Raw genomic sequence first — 23,900 nt, forward strand, 5'->3', positions numbered from 1 at the left:
GAATGCCTTGAATGTTTTCCATCTGCTTCAACATTTTTCACTACAGGTTAACAATTGTACCAGCAGCAATTTGCTAAGCAAGCAAAAACTGTAATTAAATATACCTAAAATAGCCTTCCAGCCTCCAAATAGCACTGCCAGGAGTGTAACAAAAGCTAAATCTGACAATCTCGCCAAGCTGTCTCTGAGCATTCTCACACTGGAGGTAACCGAGTCCAATGGTTAAAACAAGCTTCTATTTTAATGTGCTGTCATGCAAGACTATTTAAACCTCACTGGGAAGATGCAGCCCCTGTTGCTGTCACAAGGGCTGGAGAAGGAGCCGCCTCTGCAGCTCCTTGCTGGGCTGGGCACCCTCAGCCCCTGGAGCAACCTGTGCCTCAGCCCTGGCTCTGGAGAGGCACCTCTGCAAGGACGGCTGAAGGCAATGGAACAGCCAGGAACAAATGACACCCAAAACCAAGCATTAACTGTGCACATTTCAAGTCTTTCTGCCAAGAGAGAACTGTTTCCCATTAACCTATTCCCAAAATCTTCCTCTGGATGAGCTACTATCATCACCCATTGGTCTTCCCAGTTAATGAATCCAACCTTATTCATATTCTTTCACACTAAACTCACTGGAGAAGTCAAGGTCATCAGTGGATTGCAAAGCATTTGTGGAGTCAACATCAGCACTAGGCCCCTGTGCTACCATCACCAGTCACAACAGTGACTCCTGCTCGGGCCACCTACCACAACACAAAGCTCCAAAACAGATGCATCCTGAGAGTGATTTTGTAAAACAGCACTGAAAATCACCCCTCTTTCCAGGTGATGGAACCACTGTGGGTTTACTCTGCCAGGCAGAAGGGGCACGGCTGCTGAGCAGTACACAGCACCTGACGAGGAGAGCTCACAAGGACGGTATCACAGTGTATTTTTGTTGTACTCCATCACTACCCACAGCTCTTCTGAGCTCCAGGCCCTGCCCATGCACTGAGGAGGTACCACTGTACCTGCAGGCCACCAGACCACCAGCGGCTCGGCGGTTACCACCAGCAGTTGCTGCTCTGAACACATACACAGGTTTTACCAGGGGGAGGATGGCTTCATTTGAAGGCCTGAGACTGCATATGCAGAGGGAAAAAGCCTTCTTTTTCTGGCAAATCCTCGTCCACCAGATTTCATCACCTTGTCAATAACTTCACACATTGTCAGAAACAGATTGCGAGGGAAGAGAGAGGTTTGGTGAGGGAGTAGCTCTCAAAAGATGGAGAACGAAGTGCTACAGAAGTCAGGAATTCAGCTGCACAGCGGGACTTCAAACCAGGGCAGGTCTCCTGTCTGGAGCTGTGACGATCATCTCTAGCCAGTGGAGTGAGCAGTGACATATTCTTCAGCCTGGCTGCATCACCACTGTGCAAACAGAAGAGCCTCAGAGCAGCGCAGGTAGCTCAGTGGCCCTGTAGAGGAGCAATGGCACTGGTACTGGCCATAGTCACCTCAGCAATCACCCCCTGAGGCCAAGCCATGGAATGTGAACACAGTGAGGACCTCGGGTGGGATGCTCTGCACATCCCCAGCCAGCGCAGAACAGGACAGACGCCTCCGGGACACAGGAGATAAAATGAATCTAAGAACAACCTCGCTGTTGTAACAGCAGTTTCTGTCTGAGAGAAAGCAGAGCTCTCATAGTTACAGCAACGCCTCGAAGAACAAACCTCCACAGCCCTGCCAGTTCCCAGGGCTGCGTTGGTCCCCTGCAAGGGGAAGCTAGCCACACGTGAGCCCTTTGGAGCAGTTTCTGACAGTTTCTCCCCAAATACCTCTCTGTGCAGAGTCCCTCCTGCTGCTGAAGGAGGTCTCTGTCCCACCCTGCACTGCTCTCATGCTGCTCCAGCATTGTCAGGTCCATCACTGGACATGCTTCCCCGAGAGGAGCTGGACAGCTGGGAAAGGGCAGGGCTGTGTGAAGGAAAAGGGCAAGGGCAAGGCTTGGTGCCCCCACCCTTCTGTCAGGGATAGGACTTGGCAGATGCCCTCCCACCCTGGCACCATAAACCACACACGCCATAAGGGCTGCATGGCCAGCAGTGCCAGGACCAGTATCTCACAAGTGCATTTACCACACAGACAGTGCTGGTGACAAAGCACGTCACCAGCTACGGGAGTGACAGGGAGTGCTCTGGTTGGGATCACCAGGACAGGACACTGATGGGCAACCTTCATACAGAAACCGAGGGCAGCATTTGGCCTTGAGAACCTAACTTAGAGCAAACCTAATTGCATTAAGGACCACACAGCGTATTGCTTTAGAGTTTTAGGCTTCAGAAGCTGAGAATCCCATCTGCAAGAGCAGACTGTTGCAGGATTCAGCTATTAATAGCCACTGGTACACACTTACTTCCAGCTGAGGGACACAAGTGGGGAGGAGACAACCAGATGGAGATAATGCATTACGGTGACACAAAGCCAAAAAAACGATGATCTACTTCCCCACATCCACACACACACATCTCAGGCTTGCAGCGGGGAGCAAACAAAGTGTCACATGTGATTAACTCATAAACATCCTTATTACAAAGTTCTTAGGCTAGATCAAATGTGCAAACATGACAAGACACCACTGTCTCCTCCCGAGAGCCCCGCGCACACAAGGCATCACTGCAGATTTCAGCTTTGGCTTCAAAGCTGTGTTGCCAAGATCAGCGCCCTGCCTGGATGTGCACTGACGGGTAAGAATCAGTAAATACACCTGTAAAATATGAGCAAGAATCCTCTTCACATTTATGAGGTACTTTGAGACCTGCTCGTGAAGGAGCGCTGGGTGAGAACCAGGAGCTGCTATTCCCTCCTCAGCATTAAGCCAGATGTGATTGCTGGTGCCTGGGGCTGCATCCCTGCATCAGCCTCTGAGAGGGGAGTGTTGCCCCCAGAGGACGCCGTGCCAGTGGTGAGCACTGATTGACCCCTGATCATCTTGAGGACCATGGGGAGAGACGGGTCTGGCTCCACTGGCACGAGCTCCCCATCTACAAGATGATCAATGCATGGCATCACAAACACCATCTTTGGACAAACTAAACCAGTTGGTGCCACAAGTACTGACCTCTCATTTTGTGCCCAGTAAAGGATGCCTCTTCATTGCTTTCATTGCTAAAAAAAGCTGAACAACCTCTTACTGGCTGGAGGCCCCTCATTACATTACATCAAGCTACTGTATTTTGTAGGGCTCTAAATGAAAATACTACATCAAGGGGTCAAGCAACAGTATGGAACAGAGTCCATAACCTGCAGGGACACTGACCTGGCTGGTACTGGGGGAGAGGAGCTTCCAGCTGGACATCTCCTGATGTGACAAACCAGGAGATGCCTTCAGGATGCCAACAGCACAACAGCACACCCAGCACTGGGCCAGCCTGGTTGAGAGTGGTTTCTCCCTGGCTTCCTCGCTCACCACAACCTAACACACTTGCTAGCAGCAGACAAAGACTCCTCACAGCAACTGAGCCTCTGGCTCTCTCCAGCCCCAAGCTGCTTTATATCCCGACACCAAGAGCACAGCAGATGCAGAAGTCACAATCTCAGAGCACCGTCTGTGCCTTTTCCAGCCTCGCAAAAGCCCTGGGTCTCACAGGCCAGGACCCATCACTGCATGACTCCAGCCATGCTGTGCACAGAGCCTCGTCTCAGCAGACTGAAATCATGCTGGGTCTCATGGCTGCATGAACCCACAGACCACAGCTAAGGCTGGGGCTCCGAAACATCACTGAAATTCAGCAGTACATGGCTGTTGGAAACATGCAGATCACCGTTCTCCCCCATGTCTTCTGACACAATGACTTTTTGCAGAAGGTAATTGCTGCAGAGCCACTTGCAAAGCTTTTGGTGGGCCTATGGGATGGGATTCGCATCTGCCAAGAAACCAAGCAGTCAAACAGGGCCTCCCCTGGACACCTGCATGATGCTCATCCTCCAGCGGAGAGCATTACCCCGCACCAGTCTGCAGGAGCAGAGCAATCACAAGCAGACATCTGGCACACCACTCCTGCGAGCCAGAAATTTCAGTGGGGAACCAGTTACAAAGCAACACTGCTCATGCTGTTATTGTAATTAAGGGTCTGTCAGCCTCCTGTAACCAAGGCCAAGTTTAGTTAGGGACTGTGAGGGAGGGCCCTCAGAAACCACCTCTCTGATTCTCCCTTTCCCACCTCCTGATCCCACACATGCACATTTCCACACGCAGCTTTCCTCTGCCAGTGTCTGACTTCCAGCAGCAGACCCCATCTCCTGCTCCGGCACAGCATGTGTGCATGTATGGCAACAGAGCAGGGCCCCATGGACACAGAGCTCCTTGTCCCGCCGGCACACACCGCAGCCCGGGAGGCACCGTCCTCAGGCTGCCGTGCCCGGAGATGGGTGCTGCTCCTGGCAAAGGGCTCTGCGGGGCTGCACCAGGAACACCCAGCCCAGGCTCGCGGTGCTCCGCAGCGTGGCTCGGGCACGGCTGGTGGGTAGGAGCCAGGTGTTAAACACACCACGCCCCCCCGACGCCGATCGCATCTGGCGCCCATCAGTCTGAGCCATACGGTGAGGCAGCTCCGTCAGCACGAGGTGGAAGGACGGGCACCTCCGCACCCTGACCTCCGTGCTGGTGAGGTTTACTCAGACAGCAAGCGAAGCAATCTGTCACCCCAGCTAATGCGGCTCATCAGCTGCTCACTGCTGCAAGGCTGGTGGCAGAAATGAACCATCAATGGCTGGTTCTCACTATTTGGTCAAATGCCCACGTTCATCAGACAGGCTCTTTCCACCAGTCAGGTTGCCTTTCCCTTGCTCACAGAGCTAACAAAGGGAATGCAAGGAAATGCTTGTTTAAAAACACCAGTGGCCTCCCAAAGCCTATGGACCCTTGGAAAAGAGTGTCCTGGGGAAGCCACTTGTGCGGGGCTGGTTCACCGAGGCCGCAGCTGAAATAGCGGCTCTGCCAGGAGCCGGTGCTTCTCCTATCACCATACTTCTTGAGGAGCCTGTTACCAGCATCCTGGACAGTTTCCACTTGGATACCCGTGCACTAAAAGGAGCTGCAGATCAAACCAGGCAGCCAACAGGATTTTTAAATTTAACTACAAAATTATTGAAGCCCCCTTTGAGGATGTTATCACTGGGTTAACACCCACTCTGGCTTCAGATAATACAGCAGCAATAAATGGTAATGTGCACTATGGAACATGATATATTTTTTCCGAGCAGGCTTGGCATCTATAAATCTCAGCACTCTTAACATTTAAAGTTGTTATTCCAATGACAAAATAGACATGAGGGAGATAACACTCTTTATCTCCATTAACATTTTATTGTTATTCAGAGAATATGGATACGGGCTGATCCAAGGCTAGGAAAATCACAGCAATTTTTTTGCATACTCGGGAAGCTGAGATAATGGGAAGCTGAGATATGGCTGCACAAGGAAATCAACTGAAATTCAGGACAGAGATTGAAATGGGACCGGCTGTCTGTTTTGGTTTCTGGTGCCTATTTCGGTTACCTCTCCATCCACAGGACCTGCTTTAGGAGGGATGGTCCCTGGCCCTCGCTACGCTCACTCACTGCACACGAGCACGCAGGGAAACAGCTTTTAAGGGAAATGAAAAGGCTGCAGAGCAATTCTGTGCAGTGCAGGCAGCCAGCACCACAGTGAGCAGAAGCTGTCTGGATACACCAGCGCCTGGACAAGACTCTGCTCTCCCCAGCCCTGCTGCCTGGACTCCTCTGGTTCCCACAGCCCCAGCACAAAGCTCCTGCCCCCCCTGGCTCTGCTCCTCCTGCCCAAGGTGTCTGTCACACCTCCAAGTACTACAGCAGGGGCCACGAGGCTCCTTTCATCCATCCAGCAGCACCCCCAGCCCCATGGCTGCAGTGTCCCCTGCCACCACCAGCACCCCTGACAAAAACCTGGCCTGAGAAGGGCCAGCCCAGGCAATACCTGGTTGGATTCAGAGGACCAAATTGCTGAGCTTGAGCTTGACACAGGGAAAATGTCAGCTCATGGAAAACACCTGGGTTATCGCAAGGGCTCAACAACAATGCAAAGCTACCATAAAGGGTCCTCCTCTGACTGCTTCACTGGCCCATCACCTCTCTGCTCATCCAGGCTTTGCCCAGCAGGAAGAGGGGGCTGGATTGTGAAGGGCAAAGCAAAAAAATATCCCAACTCAATTAACTGCTGATGCAACGGCAAACCTCACAGGGAACAACACAAGGATGTTGGTCAACAAGCTGGAGGGAAAGGATATGATCCAGAGGGACTTGGACAGGCTGGAGAGGTGGGACCGTGCCAGCCTCATGAAGTTCAACCAGGCCAAGTACAAGGCCCTGCCCCTGGGTTGGGGTGACCCAAGAGTAAATACAGGTTGAGTGGAGACTGGACATAGCAGCTCTGAGAATAAGACCTTGGGGGCTTGGTTGAGAAGCACCCCCTATGCTCTTGAGCCCAGAACCCCTGCGTGTGCTGGGCTGCACCCCCAGAGCCTGAGCAGCAGCTCAGGGAGGGGATTCTGCCCCTCTGCTGTGCTCTGGGGAGCTCTTAGGCAGAAGCTCTTCCCTGTGAGGGTGCTGAGGCGCTGGCACAGGGTGCCCAGAGAAGCTGTGGCTGCCCCATCCCTGGCAGTGCTCAAGGCCAGGTTGGACACAGGGGCTTGGAGCAAGCTGCTCCAGTGGAAGGTGCCCGTGTCAGGGGCCAGAGCTGGATGAGCTCTAAGGTCCCTTCCAATCCAAGTCAGTCTATGAGTCTATGGCAAGGATAACAACAGCACCCAGGACTCCCTTCACTCACTGCCACGGTGAGCGAGGTCCCACTAATTCATGCCTGCACTTCCAGAGTGATTTGAAGGCCAGTGGCACAGGGCAAGAGGAGCAGTGCCATTCCCTGCTATGGGAGAACAAAACTACTCAAAGACCCTTCAAATGTTTCCCCTCGAGAAATCAGGCTCACAATGAAGGAGAAAAACAACAACCAGCACTGAAACAACTGCTCTGAATGGAGACATTGACTCTGATGGCTCAATTACACCTTTACTGGGGAGGGCTGCAGGATCCAAGCTGTGTTTCTGACAAGATAGGAACAACCACTGAGTGATTCCACATCTGGGCTCTGGGTTTGCATTGCCCCAGCTCCAGGACAGTCACCAGCCCCTTAAGTCACAGGGACTTTGGGAGGGCTGCAAGGAGCTCAGGTGCCATTGTCCAGGGCTGCCAGGCATCCCAGACCCAGGGCGGTGCTACACAGGGATGCTGTGATGAGATGCCAGTGGGTGTTTGGGGGTTACTCACCAGCTCCAGGCAGACCTGCCATGCAGCACTCCACTGTGGCAGGGCTCCCTGTATCCCTGCAGTGGTGGGTACCAGCACGCCTTTGCCCAGTGCATTCCCTGCGGTACCCAGGCTCCGTGCAGCCCTGGCTGCAGCTGGAGCATTGTGCTTGCTCAGCACATCAGCCTGAGTGCTTCCAGCAGCCGGGATCAGGAGGGATGGGGAGGAAGCAGCTGCTATTTTTAACCTGCCTCATCAGCACCCTGCCACGTCAACGCACCTCAGCTCTGCTACGTGTGCACAGCTCACACCTCTCACAGGGGTTACAGGAGTCACCAGCCCACACCGGTGGCATTCTCAGCAGCTAGGACATATTACCAAAGGATCTCTTGTATGAGCCTTTATTCCCACAGCCAGTGACCAAGCCACTGGCAGGGGTACTCCTCTGCTCTAACTCCCAGTTTAGGGTACCTGATGTTGCCATGGCATTTACCTTAAGCCCAATGACCTGCTGACTTCCCAGGGACAGGATATCTTTGGGAAGGAGGTGTTAGGGGTTCGGTAGAGCCCTGTGGACTCTTGTTCACACAAGTGACCACAAGAGCTTTGCCTGGGAGCAAGGCCATACTGAGTAAAATCAAAAGTGTATCCAGCCCAGCATCCCATCCCCCATGGATAACTGGAGATGCACGCAAACAGAGCAATCACGTAATGTGTTTCCAATCATATTCTCCCACCCTCTAACAACGTTCAGCTCAGGGGCCTCGTGAGCCAGAGGTGATCTCTCTGTGCTTAGTAAACCTTGACAGCTCTCGTGACCTTGTCCAGTCTCTCCTTGCAGATATTGAAAGTTCACAAGGGTTGACTATCCCATGGGAAAACTTCCCAAGTCTGCTCCCCTTCACACAACTGCTGCTCCTCTGGAAGTTCCCCCCTGAAGCTCCCTGTGCCCTGCCCCACACAGCCCAAGGCAGACCCCTGCCATGGCGTGCAGCCACACACACGTGCTGGTGGCCACAGAACACTGATGAGATACCAGTGGTTTATAGAGACCGGACATCACTGCGGGAGCCAGCTGAGGAGCAAGCACATCCAACGGGAGGCACAAAACGGAGATAGGCACAGAGGAGACAGGACGGAAGACGCATGGGGAAAGCTTCTGTTGCCCCAGGCCTGCACTTCACCAAGTCCCACCATCCCATTTGGAAACCTGAGAATCGTGCAGTGCCCCACAAATGCTGTCAGCAGTGACCCGGCACTCTCACAGACCATCAGCAACAGGTCAGAGTCACATCATTCATTACCTGCTCCCAGTCCTCTCACTAATCCCAAGATTACAGCATCCCCAGGCACATCTATTCTCTCATTAATCTAAGGTTTAAAGTATCCCCAAGTCGGCTTTGACGCAGGGCACTACAAGCACAAGGCTCTCCTCACAGTGATCCCTGGATTAGACAGAGGGAGATGTGCCTGTGGGTCCTTCCAACCTCACTGGAATAAAGACTCTGGGAGAGGAAGGGAGGGCTAAACATAGCACAGGTGTATAAATAAAAAGCATAAAAGATGGGATTATGTTTCATAATCAAAGGATTTATGTGATAAAACAACAACTTCATGCAGGTTCCTGGATTAATTAAATCCCAATCCAGATGATCCCCAAAATAAACTGACATCATTCACGACAATAAAAATACCCACCAGCTCTCACCCTGAACCCAGGCTGGGGTCAAGCACCTCGAGCTTTTCTGGGAACCACACACAGGCTTTTACAGAGGTCACTGTGGCCACAGATTTCTCTTCACAGACTGAACGGGAAATGAAACAGCGTTTAGGGACCTGGCACAGCATGACCCAGGCTGCAGGTAGGGTACAGCCCAGGCTGCTTCTGGAATGTACTCCCTGCAGGCAGGTGACCACCTGGTCAGGCTCTAATGGCACAGATTGCTTCTCTCCCCACAAAACAGAGCAGAGGAGCCTGAACTTGTCCTCTGCTCATGTAGCCAGTGGCTCCAGGGTACCCACAGCCCCTGGTGAGCTCCTGGTGGGGGGACTCACGAGGCCATGTCCTCAGCATCAGGGCTCCTTCCGGCAGCACAGCATGACAGTGGGACAGGGATAAAGGTGGAACAGGAATGACAGAGAGGCAAGGGAGTTACAGTTGGAAGTAACAAGATTAAACTAGGAAAAGGAAATGGAGGCTTAATGATAGATTTCTCAATGGAAAAATCTATTTGATTTAGGAAATGCTCCTCAAAGAGATTAAAGACTCACTGGACATCAGCCAGCACATTGGGAAAAGCAGGGGGGGGAGCAGCTGAGGAGCAGATGCAGGGGGCCATGGTCCAGGGGACATGGTGCATCCCTGAGGCCACACAGCCCCTGTAGGGCAGGTATTCCATTGGCAGAGCTGATGAGAGACAGGGATATCCTTCCAGGGGTGGCTCTGGATCATGGGCTGGCCCCACAGCAGGCCCACACTGTGGTCATGGGACAAGGGTCCTCCTCCGACAGCATAAGCATGTGCTCACAGGCATCCCACCTGAACCCGCATGGGCTGGGTCCCAAATGTCCCTTTCATCAGGGCACAGAGCACACAACGGGGTGTTCACACCATCCCTCCTTCTGTCTGGAGGTATCTACCCAACTGCAAAACACCAAGAGGACTTGGGGACCTGCCAGGTGGGCAGCAGCGCCACACAAGGAAAGTGACACCCAGAGCTTGAAGACTTCAGGGCATGGGCATTTTGCATCAAGCTACTGCAAATGGGCCAATGTGCGGGGGCCCCAAACCTCTAGCAAGTACGTCTAGCAGTGCAAGCTACTCAAACGGTTTGTTTGTATTCCAATAGTCTCAATTTGTCCTACTTCTGGCTGAGCGTTGAACAGAATTGCCAATGAAGATGGGGTTATGCAGCAGAACAAACCAAGCTTATTCTGTGAGCATCTCTCACGAGGAACCCGCCGTTCAGGGCAGTTCTGCAAGCTCCGGGCCAGCCAACAACCGAAGAGCAAGGCTGGAGCATCACTCAGCTCCAAGTGTGGGGATGCGGCTGCATCTCTGCAACCCGGTATTCCCTGGCAGCCAAAGTCGAGTTAGCACAATGGCTGCACCTCCTTCATTAACAGCACTCTCGAGCACCGTAAGAAGGAGGCATTCAAGTGTCTGCTTTTGAAAAGCCATCCTCATCCCGCATTTGCATTCAAATACCAGGCCTATTTAAGTGACGACACTTCACTAAACCGAGTTGCATAACCCCATCCTTCCCTCACTGACACACCACGGACACCCTCACTTTGAGCCTTCAGCTCCGGAGCAGGATTTGGAAGGATTTTTATTTCAAGACGTTACCGACCACATCGGTTTAGGCACATTCTGCTTTCACGTGTAGGGAAAAAAAATAAAATAATAATAATAAAAAAAAAGAACTGAATCATCTTCCTTCACTTCTTTTCCTCCCTAGCAAGATCTACCATTTCAGAGCACATTCAGCCTTCCTCCAGCAGCACAACCGCATGGAGAAGCACAAGTCCTGAGCGGCATGAGATGAGGAGAAACTCCCAGCTGAGGGACAGCCACCAAACAGGCTTCTGAGGCTGATCCAGCCCAGCCGCAGCAGCAGGGATCCCTCGGATGAGCCCATTACAGCCGCACAAACCCTGCCGGCCCGTTTACTGGGCAGAGACGGGCTATGGTTTTCTCATACAGCACACAAGGCTCTTCTGAAAACACCAGCGTGCAGCTTGAGGAAATCCACCACAGGTTACCAGACAGACTGGATCTTACCCCTGAAAACCCCTAGAACCCCCGGCGTCACTGAAATCACTATGGGCTCACCTCAACCCTCCATTCTTCCCGACCACAGAAACCACGCTCTCAGCAGTCACAGCAGGGCAGCTACAACCCCAGTTTTTGTCTGCTGCTTGCTGCAGCTGCCTTTTATAACACAGAAACAACAAATTCATCCCTCCACAGCCCGCAGCCCGCAGCGATGTGAGCCAGGCTCGTGGCCACGGGAGCTCAGCCCCATCCCACCCCTCCGGCAGAGCTTCCCTGCATCCTGCACCGGTGAGGCGTCTGCACCCAGCCCCACATGTGACACACCAGGAACAGCGAGCCAGCGACACCCGGTGTGTCACCTCCCTGCACTGGGCACTGCCAGTGCCTGGCACTGATGTTCCAGCCACACACAGGCAACACGAACGCGCCTATGGCCATTTTCTGTGGCTCACAAGGTACCCAAAGCTTTCCACTCCTGTATTAAACCAGGTATGTTCCTGATAAACAAACCTTCCTTTAGCCATGGGCTGGAGTAATAACACTCCCAAAGTCTGGTCCTACATTGGCTTCTTCTTGAGCCTGAGGAGGATGAACCAGCACAGGAAAGCCTCCTTGGCTACTAATCACCCAACCTACTATTAATAAGCCTTTATTTATTAGCTACTATTAATAAGCCTCTATTTATTAACTACTACGAATAAGCCAGCCTAGGCTCCCTGGTGTTCAGTCTGTTTTCTGAAGTTGGATGCAAGGGGTCAGTGCCACCGGGAGGGATGGAGGGGGTGGTTTTGCTCCACAGTGGCTGCGTTTTCCTTCCGAGGCAAGGATGCATGGGGAGGTTGGAGGCAATGGAAGCAGCTCTGCGCTGTCGGGAAGGGCAGGAGAGGCAGCCGCTGCTCCTGCCCTGTCACTCCTTCTCCAGCCCCGCCGGTGGAGCCTCCCTCTTTGTGGCAGCTGCAGCGTCATGAGCAGCCTGCAGCTCCCTTCAGATGCCTGATCCGAACATGGCCACAGCGTCTGCTCCGCTGCCCGAGCCTGCGGGAAACCGTGCTCAGACGCACCCGTAAGCTTCGCCGGGGCTGACACTGGCCATGTCCAACAGCTTTGGCATCTCCTCAACCCCCGCAACACGCAAGTCAGAACACGCAATTCCTCCTGCAGAGGCTTGCAGCAAAAATAGCCCTGAGACAACTATTTAATTTCTGTACCGAGAACCGCACCGGGATCCACCGTATTTCCCAATCTGTCAACCCCGCTGCAGCCACAGACCACCTGCGGATGCACTGATGCAGCCGTAACCTAAGAAAGCCGAGCTTGAAACCGCTCCCGCCCGCCTCCCGGCTGCCGGGAGCCCCCAGCCCGGAACCGGTCCCGGCTCCTGTCCCTCGGGGAACGGGCTGCGATCGGCCTGGGCTGGAGGCTGCCGGCGGGGCCGGGTTCGATTCGACCCGCTCCGTTCTCGATGCCCCGGCGGAGATGGGGTTTCGGGGACCCCGGTTTGCGGTTCTCCGGGCCGGCAGCGGCTCCGCTCCCCCACAGCACCGAGGGGCCAGCGCGGGGCGGGCCGGACCCTCCAGCCCGGCTCGGGGAGCCCAGCCCCGCGGGCTCCGGAGGGTCCGGCGCTGCTGAGTCACCGGAGAGGGTCAGCGGGTCCGCACGGAGCCTCCGAGGGGCGGCCCGGCAGGGGGGAGCGGGGCCCGGCCCCGATGCAGGCAGCGGGGGTTCGGCAGGGGCCGGGACCGGCCCCCCCACCTGCTGCGGGGAAAGGGGCTGCAGCCCCGCGGCGCTCGCTCACCTTCCGTGGCATAGCTGTGGTCTCGCAGGAAACTGCTGCTGATCTTGCGGGTCTCAACGTCCTCCTCCATTGACGGCGGGCTGGCGGGCGCGGGGCTTCAGCAGCCGCAGATCCATCATCCCCCCCGCGCCCTGCTCCGCGGCGGCCGGCCGCGAAATGCCGCGGCAGTGGGGGGGGGCGCGCAGGGGCGGTGGAGCCCGCTGGCTCCTCCCATACGGCACGGCTTGGCTCGGCACAGCACGGTACGGTACGGAGCTCCGCCCGCCCCGTCGGGCACAGCGCGTCCCGGGCGGGCGGAGCGCGGCGCTGCCCCTGCCCCTGCCCCGGGGATGCTCCTCTCGGAGATGCTCCTGCCTCCGGGGGACGCTTCTGTCTCCGGAAAGTGCCCCCCCATGACCTGCCTGCCCCGGGCACAAGAACCAAGTCGGGCTCTGATACCAGGCCCCTTCTTTGGCAGAAAAAGCCACAGCGTGTAAGCTCCGAGTGCCCTGGGACAGAGGCTCCAGCGAGGGCCATGGGGTAGCCACGCCAGCACCGATAAGGGGGTGTGCGACCACACCCAGGCTCATCCCTCTCGGCTGTGGAAGGTGTAGGGATGCTCCGAGGCTGTTCAGGTCAGTGCGGGTGGTGTGGGTGTGAGTGTGTGAAGGTGGGTCGGTGACACTGGGGAAGACACAAGCACAGGGGCTGCGGGTGAAGCACCGTGAGCTCAGGGTGAGTCAGAGGAACCCCAGAGCTTGGCGCCCAGCTCAGCAAAGCTCTGCCACAGTACAGGAGCTGCCTTGACAGCCCAGTGCCACATCAGTGGGGAGTGGTACTGGTACGGGGACAAGAGGGGAAATAAGGAATAGAGAGGGAATGGGCAAAGATGTCGAATAACTGTAAATACAGTAGTGTGCTGCAAATAAATTTCCTCTCCTAACTGTAGTATCATAATTAAAATCTCATTGGGAAGGTTCAAGATTTTACAGCCTCTTACTATTCTGCTGTGATTACACTGACTCCTTGAGAGCTGCTGATTTCAGGGCAAGCATAGGAGATAACATCTCTGAACAAGAAGGCTCAAGGACTCAAGTATGTCCAGTGTGCACATCATGTGGACAGAGCACTCGGCAGCACCACTGCTTGCCTTTCGGATGAGTGTGGATACTCTCAGATGGAAGGCGAGAGGGAAAAGCTCTTTCTGCCCCGTGTGGTGACCTTGTGAGGCAAGGTGAATCCCCAGGCTCTCTCTGTGCCTCTCTTCCACTTGCTGACATGCTGTCACATTGAGGTTGATAAAAAGCATTGTAAAGCTGCACCTTGGAGAACTCCAGCACTTCCTCACAGCCATATATAACTTCAAGGATTTGCCAGTCAAGCACATCACATCACAGGTCGTTCATTAATACAGGGATTACTGAGGTGACAAACCAGAAGCATTCATCAGACAGGCATGAGCCTGAAGTCTCCATGCCCAAAGCAGTCACTGAGTTATTCTGGAATTTGATTCCTTGCTACAACCACCAGACACGTTTAAGTTAAGCAAGCTCACTGCATTTGTGGCTGAAGCTGCTCTCAGTTGCAGTGGGCAAGATCCACAGCTCAGCCTGAAGTCATTGTGACACGGCACAGGACCCAGCCATGGATTCACGGCCAAGCAGAGATGAATTTACCAAAGCCACAAAACAAAGCCACCAAAGCCACAAAACAAAGCCACCAAAGCCTTTCTGCAGGGCAGAAAGCCACAGGGGTAACATCGTGCTTTAGAAACAACTTTTGTGCTGCTGGTAGCTCCTTCTAGATGCTACAGTGCAGGGGATCGGACCCAAACACAGCACCACAGGACTCGGAACTGCTGCTGCTGGCTCCAGGCAAGTCAACTGATGCCTCCATGCTCAGTCTCCTGTGTCCAAAGGGAAGGGAAGAGCACGGACCCCCACAGGAAAAGAGAAGGAAAAGAAAGGTAAAACCAAACACTACACCCTGGAACCAGACTGTCTCTGCCTGCCACATGTGTTTGCCTGCACTTGCGTGTGCTGGGTGAGATATCGGAGCAATCTGGCTCAAACAATCCCAGCGCCAGGAAAGAAAAATAAAGATGGGTTTTTAATAAGCAGATATTACTGTATCACATCCTCCCTTCAGATCCCAGAGGGCAAATCTCAGTCAAGTCACTGCCCAGCTGAGTAACAAGGCCCTGCAATGCTCGGAAATATGGTTTAGGAAACAAATACAAACCAGCAACCTCCTCCCTTTCATTTTGGCAGGCTCCATCTTCAGTGTATTCCCATTTTAACAAATGCCAAGTCCTTTCTCACATATTAACTAGAAAAAATTACTCTCCCCATTGTGTATGAATTAAAATTACTATTCATAAGTCCTGCAAAGTTTTCCAGTGCACTGTATCACTTAAATACATCCACAAGCCACCCATTTGTTATGCAACGTGCATAGGAGCTGCATCATGAAATCCATTTATTCTCAGCTTTTTAAAATCCAGGAATGAGCCTTTACAGTAACTAAAAGCATTAGCTGTCCTAAGCGGGAATCCATTTGCAGATTAAATTCGCCAGAGGTCAGCTTGTAGCTGTCACTGCTTCCCAAACCCCCGGCTGTCTCCCATGTTATATGCTTTGACATCCCTTGAAGAGCCAGGACACTTTCCACTCCACTGATTTTTGCTTCAATTAGAACAGGTTTAAGAGCTCCCATGCACAGGTTTCTGTGGGACCTCAGCAGTGTGCTAAGAATAATTGAATCAAGGCTCTGATTTCATACTCAGCACAAAAATTCCTTTACCTCATTTATTTTACCTTCACATCTAAGGCACTAAATCTATTTTCCTAATGACTGGACTGGGTTCATGATTTTTTTAACTGTTAAATATGCTGTTAGATAACAACATTTCTTCTAAACTTGTGTGAACTATTCCTGTTGACTGACTGATGGGCAGGGCAGTATTGGATGATGCCTGAGGCCTGTCTGTGTGGAGCAACCCTGGGCACGGCTCCTCTGCCCCACTCCAGGGGACAGGGTGACATGCGGTGGGAGCGAGGACACTGGGAAGAGGCACTAACTGTGCCCAGAGGAGATCACAATGGGATAAACAGTTAACTGCATATGTCTGAGAGAGAAGTGTCATCTTTCTCCACAGTGCACTTTAATGCACATGTAAACTAATTCTAAACTAATTAGAATTCATGCCAATCATTATTTCATCAAGTGATGCTGTCCCTCAGACCAGAATTGGCTTTTGGAAGGCCACTGTCACTCTGAAAACACAGCTTTTTCTTCTGTGGGAAAGCAGTTTTCTGCCCAGGACTGGGCCGTGCTGCCCGACACCCCTAGAGCCTTGTCAAAGCAGTGCCCGGTCCAGCACATGGGTGGTTCAGTCCAGGACGAGGGCACAGATGCCAGGTCAGGGACCTTCCTCTCCGGAGGACCACAGACACCCAAGTGCTTCACAGCAGGTGAATAAATATTATCCCCACCGTGTAGCTGAGCACCCAGGGAGACCAATGCTGCCTGTTTACAGCCCAGGGAGCCTGGGGAAGGCTCAGGAAGAGCAACGGCTTGTGCTGGCCAACAAAGACCATTCCGATCCAGCCATCAAGGGATGCACGATGCAGTGTTTCTCCTGTGCCACACCAAGAGACCTGACTGATTTCGCTCCACTAAGTCAGTTTGTTTCTCACATTTTCCACTGTAAGTCATGTAAGCAAGCTGGGGAAGCTGTAACCCATATCTGGGATGAAGTCCCGACCACATGAACCTTAATTAGCATGACTTCAGGAAGACCTATTATTTACTGGATTAAACCGAGATCAAGAAAAGGGGGGGAGTCAGGTCACATGCAGAGGACGAGCTGCAGCCCTCTCCATGAGTCACAGAGAACGGTCAGGACCTTGGGACAGAAAGGGAAGACTCAGTTCATCGAATACAAAGTAGAAGACTTCTGCCTCCCAAAGGTTGCATGATAAATTGGTGTGCCTGACCCCCACCCCACACTGCACAGGTACCAGTACAAGCAGTACATGTTTAACAGCACTTCTATAACCAGCACTGCCACATAACCAGCCCAGCTCAGGGATGAGCTGCTCTCTAAGTGCTTTCTCTCCTACCCCAATTAGACTAACCAGCTTATGTGGCATTTTAGCAGGCCTTTCTCCATTTTTACTCTTTCCCTACTAAGCATTTTATGCCAGGGTCTGAAACCAGCCTCCCTTCACCTATTTACTGCTTTTGCCCCTTTTTTCAAGCAGCCTCATCCAGTGCCCATTGCCAGTGCTTCTCACTCATTCTCTTCTGAGCCAAAACAGCAGGGCATCCTGCTCTGTGTGGGCACACTGTAACCATGGGATGCTCACCCCAGCGCTGGCCAGAACTGAACAGCAGAGCAACAGGCATCACTCCTATAATGCACACATACCACAACTGCGTCCCTGCAGCGTAAATATGGTGCTCCCAGGAAGAACTTTGTATGAATTACTTCTTCCTTTGCTCTACAAATGATCTAGCCATAACATACTCAGTGTCTTTATACTGCTACCAAATTATGTTGCTGCTAATCACAGTGCCGAGCACATACGATACTCCAGAATGGAACAGAATGTTTCATGCAGGTCCAAAACTTCCATGTCCTTTACAGGATAAAGTGTGAACAGTTTGTCACATGTTCCCCACATCAGAGATCTAATTAGCTTAAATACTTACACAGTAAATAGGATTTGCCATTTCTGAAGATTAAAGCCACATGTTACAGCATCGGTGCATCTGAACCAGTTGAGCACAGCCTATGCTAAGTAAGTTCCTGCTTGAAATCAGCTACTCTGAGCAGTGCTGCAAGTGAGTTCTTCTGCCGGTGCTGGGGCTTTGTCTGTTCTTTTGGGTTTGGCTTTTAACCGGAGTAACAAACTCCAGCACACATGACAGTGGGAAGTGAGGGGCATTGGTTGGGTATCCAGGTCTGAAACCCCCTGAGACACCAGTGCAGCTCTCCTGGGGACTATATGTATAAGAGCACAGAACCAATGTACACAGCATTGTGTGATACATCAGTACTGGTTCCTTGTCCCAAAGTGCTGCAGTGAAATGCGATAACAAGGGATAAAGAGGATGCAAGATGTCATGGGAACACTGTTAATGAGACAACCATTATAGGAAGTCTAAGGCTGAATAACTAGATCTGGTGAGCACAGAATGGAAAAATAAAGGCAGTATTTTGTTTCTAAGATTTCCCTGGGTTATTTTCAGTTGGTGAGGACAATCACCATTTAATTCCACTATTCCATAGAGGGGTACATCTCCCAGAATGCTTTATGTTAGATGAGGAGGGGAACATGTGAACTGAAGTGGAACAGATACTGTGAAATTATATATAAGAAGGTTACCTGCTTCTCAGCAGCCACTGCACAGCCCAGCCCTGTTCATCTACAAAAGGTGATGTTCACAGGCCGGGGTCTGCACATCGCTCTGGATGCTGCTGCTGTGTATGGGGTAAGCTGGCTTCCAAAACCTGATCCTTGTGCATCTCCCCCCCGCCCCTTAAAGTATTTCACTTGTCAAGCCAAAGGCAGAAACAATCGCACAGAGTGAAGGTGACAACTGCACACTTCAGTAGTAGTAGTAATAATAATATGCCCAAAGCAGTAGTCTGCAAACCCTTTAGCCATCAGCTGCATGGTCAAGAAACAGTGAAAGGAGAAGCTAGGATCAGTTTGAGCACAGGGAAAAGCGAAGTTTGTCATGTAATGGATTTATACTGAGCAATCAGATGCTTCCCCCAGTATCCTGGGATGAGACACTCTTTGTGAGAATGACTATTTAGCATTTATTTCTGTTAAAGTAGCATTAAACATGCAAAATCTTGTATCGCCCCAGAGGAGGATTTTGTTTGAAAGGATGTATGCCAGTATGAGACACCAACACATCTAGGTCATTTGGAATTGGATATTCTAAACTGCAGTTAATCCACTGCCTTCATTTAATTTGAACATGGGCTGCATCAAAAAGTAATAAAACCATGGCATAAATGTAATAAAACCATGGCATAAATTAAACCAGAGCAGTCCGCATCCTGTAGCACCAGCAGAGTGAGTTTGATGGCAAAACTGTAAAAATTGGTGCTGGGATTGTCACTATATACAAATCATTCTGCTTGTCCTCAGATGTCATCCAGCAGCGTGAGAGAGGAGAACCCCTGGATGTGACCCCGTGGGGAGCCTTAAGAGTTTGCACAGCTTCTCAAAACACTACTGTTGTAAAACTAATATTTGTGTGTCGGGAGTATTTACGTACCATCTACCTCATGTCATTTGGAAAAACAAACCCGCAAAACTGCTAATTAATAAAAGATATCACGTCTGATTAACATTCATACAGGAATTACCAAATCCACAAATCCATCTGTTAAGTAGAGAGCAAACAAGACAAATGACTGCGTTATGTTAAACAGATTACAAACTGCCTGAGGGAAGGAAACCTAATCGCCCTGACCAAACCACGAATCAAGCAGCAACCCCTGTCTCACACACGGGTACACGAGCACAGGGTCACTTCTTCACCTGCCCTTCCTAAAGCCTTCTCCCGAATCACGCATAGTATCAATATGAGCAAGGAGGTCAGCACGACATTATGTATGAACATACACATTGCAATGTGATTATGTGATCTTTCAGATTTTACTGTCCTTTACAAAAAAATTACTTTCTAAACCAGACAACTACCCCCAGCAAGATGAGACTGGAACATCCAAAGTAACAGTGAATCCGATTGCCCCCATCCACATGGGAATCCAGGTACTTTAATCCAATTTAACAAACAAAACTGATTTCATTCCTGTCATGTTTTTGAATGGTTACTGAACATTTAAAGGAAGAACCATCACACATGAGAGTAATTGATTCATTAGCATGAACATCATCAGCCCATCAGCCTGTGGTCTGGAAGCCCAGCATAGCACCAAGGCAATGCTGACCACCTATTCTTCAGGCAATATACATACTCATCTGGATGCCAGCTTGTGTGCAGCCTTACCACAATTACCCACCCAAAACAAGTACTTGTGCTAATTAAAAAGGGATTCAGACAGCGGTGCACGATTACCCTGAATTCACACATGGGCAACTCACCCTCTGCCTGCCACCATAGAGACCCACACTGTTGCAAGGGTGTCCTGGGACAGGGACTGCACACCCGCTGCTCCCAGAGCACCGCAGCCACTTGCACCACAGCTCTCAGACCCCGCCAGTGTGTCCAAAGCAATCCCCACACCTCACCTCTCTCAGCCCTTCCACTCCACCTTGCCACAACTGACCACAGTCAGGTACAGTCCTTCTGATTGCAGAGCCTATTTTAGATCCATTCATGCACCATCGTGTGTAATTTTTGCCAGCAGACTATGGCAAAAACATTCCAGAGCTCCGCTTTCCTGAGACCCAAATTCATGGGAACAAAATATCAAGGGTATAATAGCAAAGTTCCCCTCACTCCTGCCCTTGCATACTCTGTGTCAGAAAAATATGGCCATGACATTCTACCAGAAACTCTCCCATGGTCTTCCTGGTCGTGCACACATGAAATTTCATCAGTGTGACTTTTACGGCTTTTAAGTTTAGACAACATGGAGAGTGATGCCAAGCACAGCAGACCTGCAGTGCCTTTCCTCTCAAGGGCAGCTCCCCCTTCAGAAATCACAAAGCCAGCACAAAAAGGAGAAGACAAAGATTTGAGGGCAGCCCGAGCAGGACTGCAAATGGACTCATCTGCAGGCAGTGTATTTGCCATGCAGTTGTGTGCGCTCATGCTGAGGGCACAGCACCCCAGAAGACAGCGCATTGTTCACCTCCATGGTGAGAGGAGAAAGGGGAAGGCACAGGAACCCCCTGGGGACACACTGTGGGTCTAGGCAGGCCCCGCTTACCCCACACAGGGTGAAGCCTTGCTCTTTGCTCTGCACCAGGAGTCCTCAGGTCTGGACCCGCTTGTGCACAAGACTTGTCACTGTGGTCCTGCATCTCTCCTGAAAACAAGCATCTCTTGACGCCTCTCCTGTGTGAGCTGCAGAAAACATTTGCTGTGATATCTGCTCTGGACAGCAGGCCAACCTGCTGCTCTTGTCCTTTATAAAGATGCTGCACAGATCTGTTACCGTTTAAAAGGCCTTTTCGAAACTATTTAGCTCTAAGTGTGTCATTATCCAGGCAGGCAGAGCAGCTAGAACAGGGACAAGGGAAAGATTTGTGGCCAAGATCAGCCAGGGTGTATCAAGAGAAACCCTGGCATGCAGCAACAGTACCAAGGGAATACACAGGCAAGGACTGAGTGCTGCAATGATGAGTTGCCGAGCACATATCGCTCCTTGCACAGCCAGAGAGGCCCCAGGGGGACGCTCCAGCCCACAGCCCAGGCTGGTGTGTGGGAGCAAGTGCCAGAAGTCACAGAGATGAGGGGGTCCAATGGCGACAGTGGTCTCACAAGCCCCATTTCCAGAAGAAAGTCACACTGTCGTGCAACACTGTGCAGAAAGGGGGAAAAGCAGTACTGGAAACCTGCAGGGATGAAAACCGGTGATGAAGTCCACAGAGGTTTGTAAGAACTCACTAATGTGTGTGATTAAGTCTACTGTTGAAGACGTGCTGCCCAGAGCTCCAGCGCTGGCCCTCTGATCACATGCTGGAAAAGGAAAAAGGAAAAAGGAAAAGAGAGTGCTGAGCTGTATGCTGGAAAATGTCTTACTGACTGCCATGAACTTGCATTTGAAAGGAACTGCTGATTGTGAATAAATCCACCATATGGCTTTACAAAGCTGATAGTGCATTTATTTCCCAAATATAGCAAGATCAGCCTACGACAGCCTGTCTTTCTTTTATAATCCACATTAGAAAATTATTCAGAGTACAGTATCACACATGGTTGGTTGAGTTACTGTCACACAGTCACTGGTGCATCCAAGGCTTTCCTGGCAAGAATGGGGCCTCATGTACAGCAATTACACCTGCACAGCTTCACCACAGTATCATGACATTGAAGGGATTTCTGAGATGCTTTTGTTGACCTTGCTTTAGCAAAGCTGCCTGCAGAGGAGAGAAAGGCTAAACCCCAGACTATTGCTTTGGGGACTGCTTTCTCCATCTCTACACATGGACTGGTGGCCCTTTGTGCCCACTGCCCACTTGCGACATCCCAGTGTGGGCTCAGTGCAGAGAGCACATGAGAACTGAGAGGTGGTCACTGGGCATTCACCATCAGCTCTGCCTGCCCAGGACAGCAGCTGAACCACCTCTAGGCCTGGTCATAGTCCCAGAGCTGTGCCTGTGGTCTGTGCCGAACACAGCCCATGGTGCTGGGGAAGTGGATCCAGCAATCCCACAGGCACACGGGCAAAGCTGTGTGTGGCAGGGACAATTTCCCTGATTTTTCTCACAGGGAGGCCACCCTGCCCGTGCTCACCACTCACCAACTGCTTTCCCCACAGTGCCTGAACTGACCCCACCCCAAGCCTGCTGCAAGCACCCTGCTCGGAAGCTCAGCCCAGCAGCTGCATCCCACCCCCCTGCTCCAAAGTGTTTCTATCTGCACAACCCCGAACTGCAATCAGGTCTCTGAATTCAGAGCGGGAGGGTTGACAGAAGGTACCTTTGTGCTGATTTAAGCACTAACTAAATATAGATGACACAGGAACACTGTGAGGCTACAGCTGAACCCATCTGCAGTGGATGAAATAGAGTCACATAACAGAAATATCTCTAGAGCCTTAGATGTGTGAGCTTAACTCCACTCTTCCTATTGCTGGGGTGGTTTGATGTGCAGAACAGCGTGAAGCCCTGGCCCCAGGCAGCCCAGGAACTAAATTGGAGGTGGCTGGTCAGTGGGACCAGGAGCAACAGCCCCACACAAAAACCGTGGTCAAGCTGCTCCAGGGATAGGATAAAACTGTCACACTTGAAAGTATTTTTTATAAAAACACCTCATCAGTTTCTTAGTGGAGAATTAGACTCACAGACTGGTTTGGGTTGGGAGGGACCTTAAAACTTCTCCAGCTCCAACCCCTGCCACAGGCAGGGACCCCTTCCACTGGAGCAGCTTGCTCCAAGCCCCTGTGTCCAGCCTGGCCTTGAGCACTGCCAGGGATGGGGCAGCCATAGCGTCTCTGGGCACCCTGTACCAGCGCCTCAGCACCCTCACAGGGAAGAGCTTCTGCCTAAGAGCTCAGCTCAATTTCCTCTCTGGCAGGTTCAAGCCATTCGCCCTTGGCCTGTCACTACAAGGAAGCCGCTCCAGCTGCCATGGCCGCTCCCCAGCCCCGTTCCCCCCGGGGCCGGGTGGTGACGGTGTCGGTGTCCCGCGAGGGAGCGGCGAAAGGAGGAGCCGGAGCGGCCGGTGCCACCTCCAGCGGGGCTCAGAGAGCGGCGGGGGGACCCCCGCACCCGGTGAGGCCGCCCCGGACCCTCACCCCAGCACCGAGCGGGGCAGGTGCGACCCCAGCCTGGCCCGAGGGGCTCTGCCGGGGCTGGCACCGGCGCGGCCGGGGGAGGCGCGGGCCCGTTTCCCTTTCTCCGATTCAGAAACGGCTCGAGATGAGCCCCGACGAGCCACGAGCGCCCCGTTCCGCACACTCCCGGCGCCCGTGCGCTGCCGCCGGCATCCCGAGCGCAGGGAGAAGCCGAGGAGCGCGGCCGCTGGTGTCCCAAGTGCCTGCGCTGCGAGCGGCCCAAAGGTCACAGCGTGAACCCATCCCGAGCGCAGGGAGAAGCCGGGAGACTTCAAGCTGAGCTCCGAAAGGAAAAGTCGCATCTGTCACAGAGGCTCGTTCGCGTTTTCCCCCGTGAGAGCGCCCCCAGAGCATCACCGCCCAGACAGAAACCGAGGATCTGTGTTCTGTGGCCAAAGAAATACACCGAATAGTGTAACTGTAAGAGAGCTCTGTATGCAACAGCTGGAACAGCTGGGCAGGGCTCTGCAATATGCCTCCTCCACAAATGAAGGGAATTGGAGGTAACAGAAACACAGCCATAAGTTCGCTGGGAGGAGAAATAGTTTCACATACCATGA

At 52.2% G+C, this 23,900-nt stretch overlaps 1 protein-coding gene across 2 annotated transcripts in view; it reads right to left on the reverse strand.

Moving 5' to 3' along the window:
- Positions 1-23,900, reverse strand: part of PPP2R2B (protein phosphatase 2 regulatory subunit Bbeta) — a 58,495-nt gene that overhangs the window by 29,365 nt on the left and 5,230 nt on the right. Inside the window, exon 1 of one of the 2 annotated variants that reach the window (XM_061343971.1) lies at positions 12,867-13,091. The exons of the other annotated variant lie outside the window; for it this stretch is intronic. Coding sequence (XP_061199955.1) covers positions 12,867-12,936 — 70 coding nt within the window. The 5' untranslated portion in view covers positions 12,937-13,091. Of the gene's footprint in view, positions 1-12,866; positions 13,092-23,900 lie in introns of those variants that run through there. 2 annotated transcript variants of the gene reach the window in all.

Source organism: Neopsephotus bourkii, unplaced genomic scaffold, assembly GCF_033783945.1.
Source record: "Neopsephotus bourkii isolate Nb327-2 ecotype Australia unplaced genomic scaffold, CSIRO-AGI_Nbou_v1 NB_1846, whole genome shotgun sequence".
Classification (NCBI taxonomy): domain Eukaryota; kingdom Metazoa; phylum Chordata; class Aves; order Psittaciformes; family Psittacidae; genus Neopsephotus; species Neopsephotus bourkii.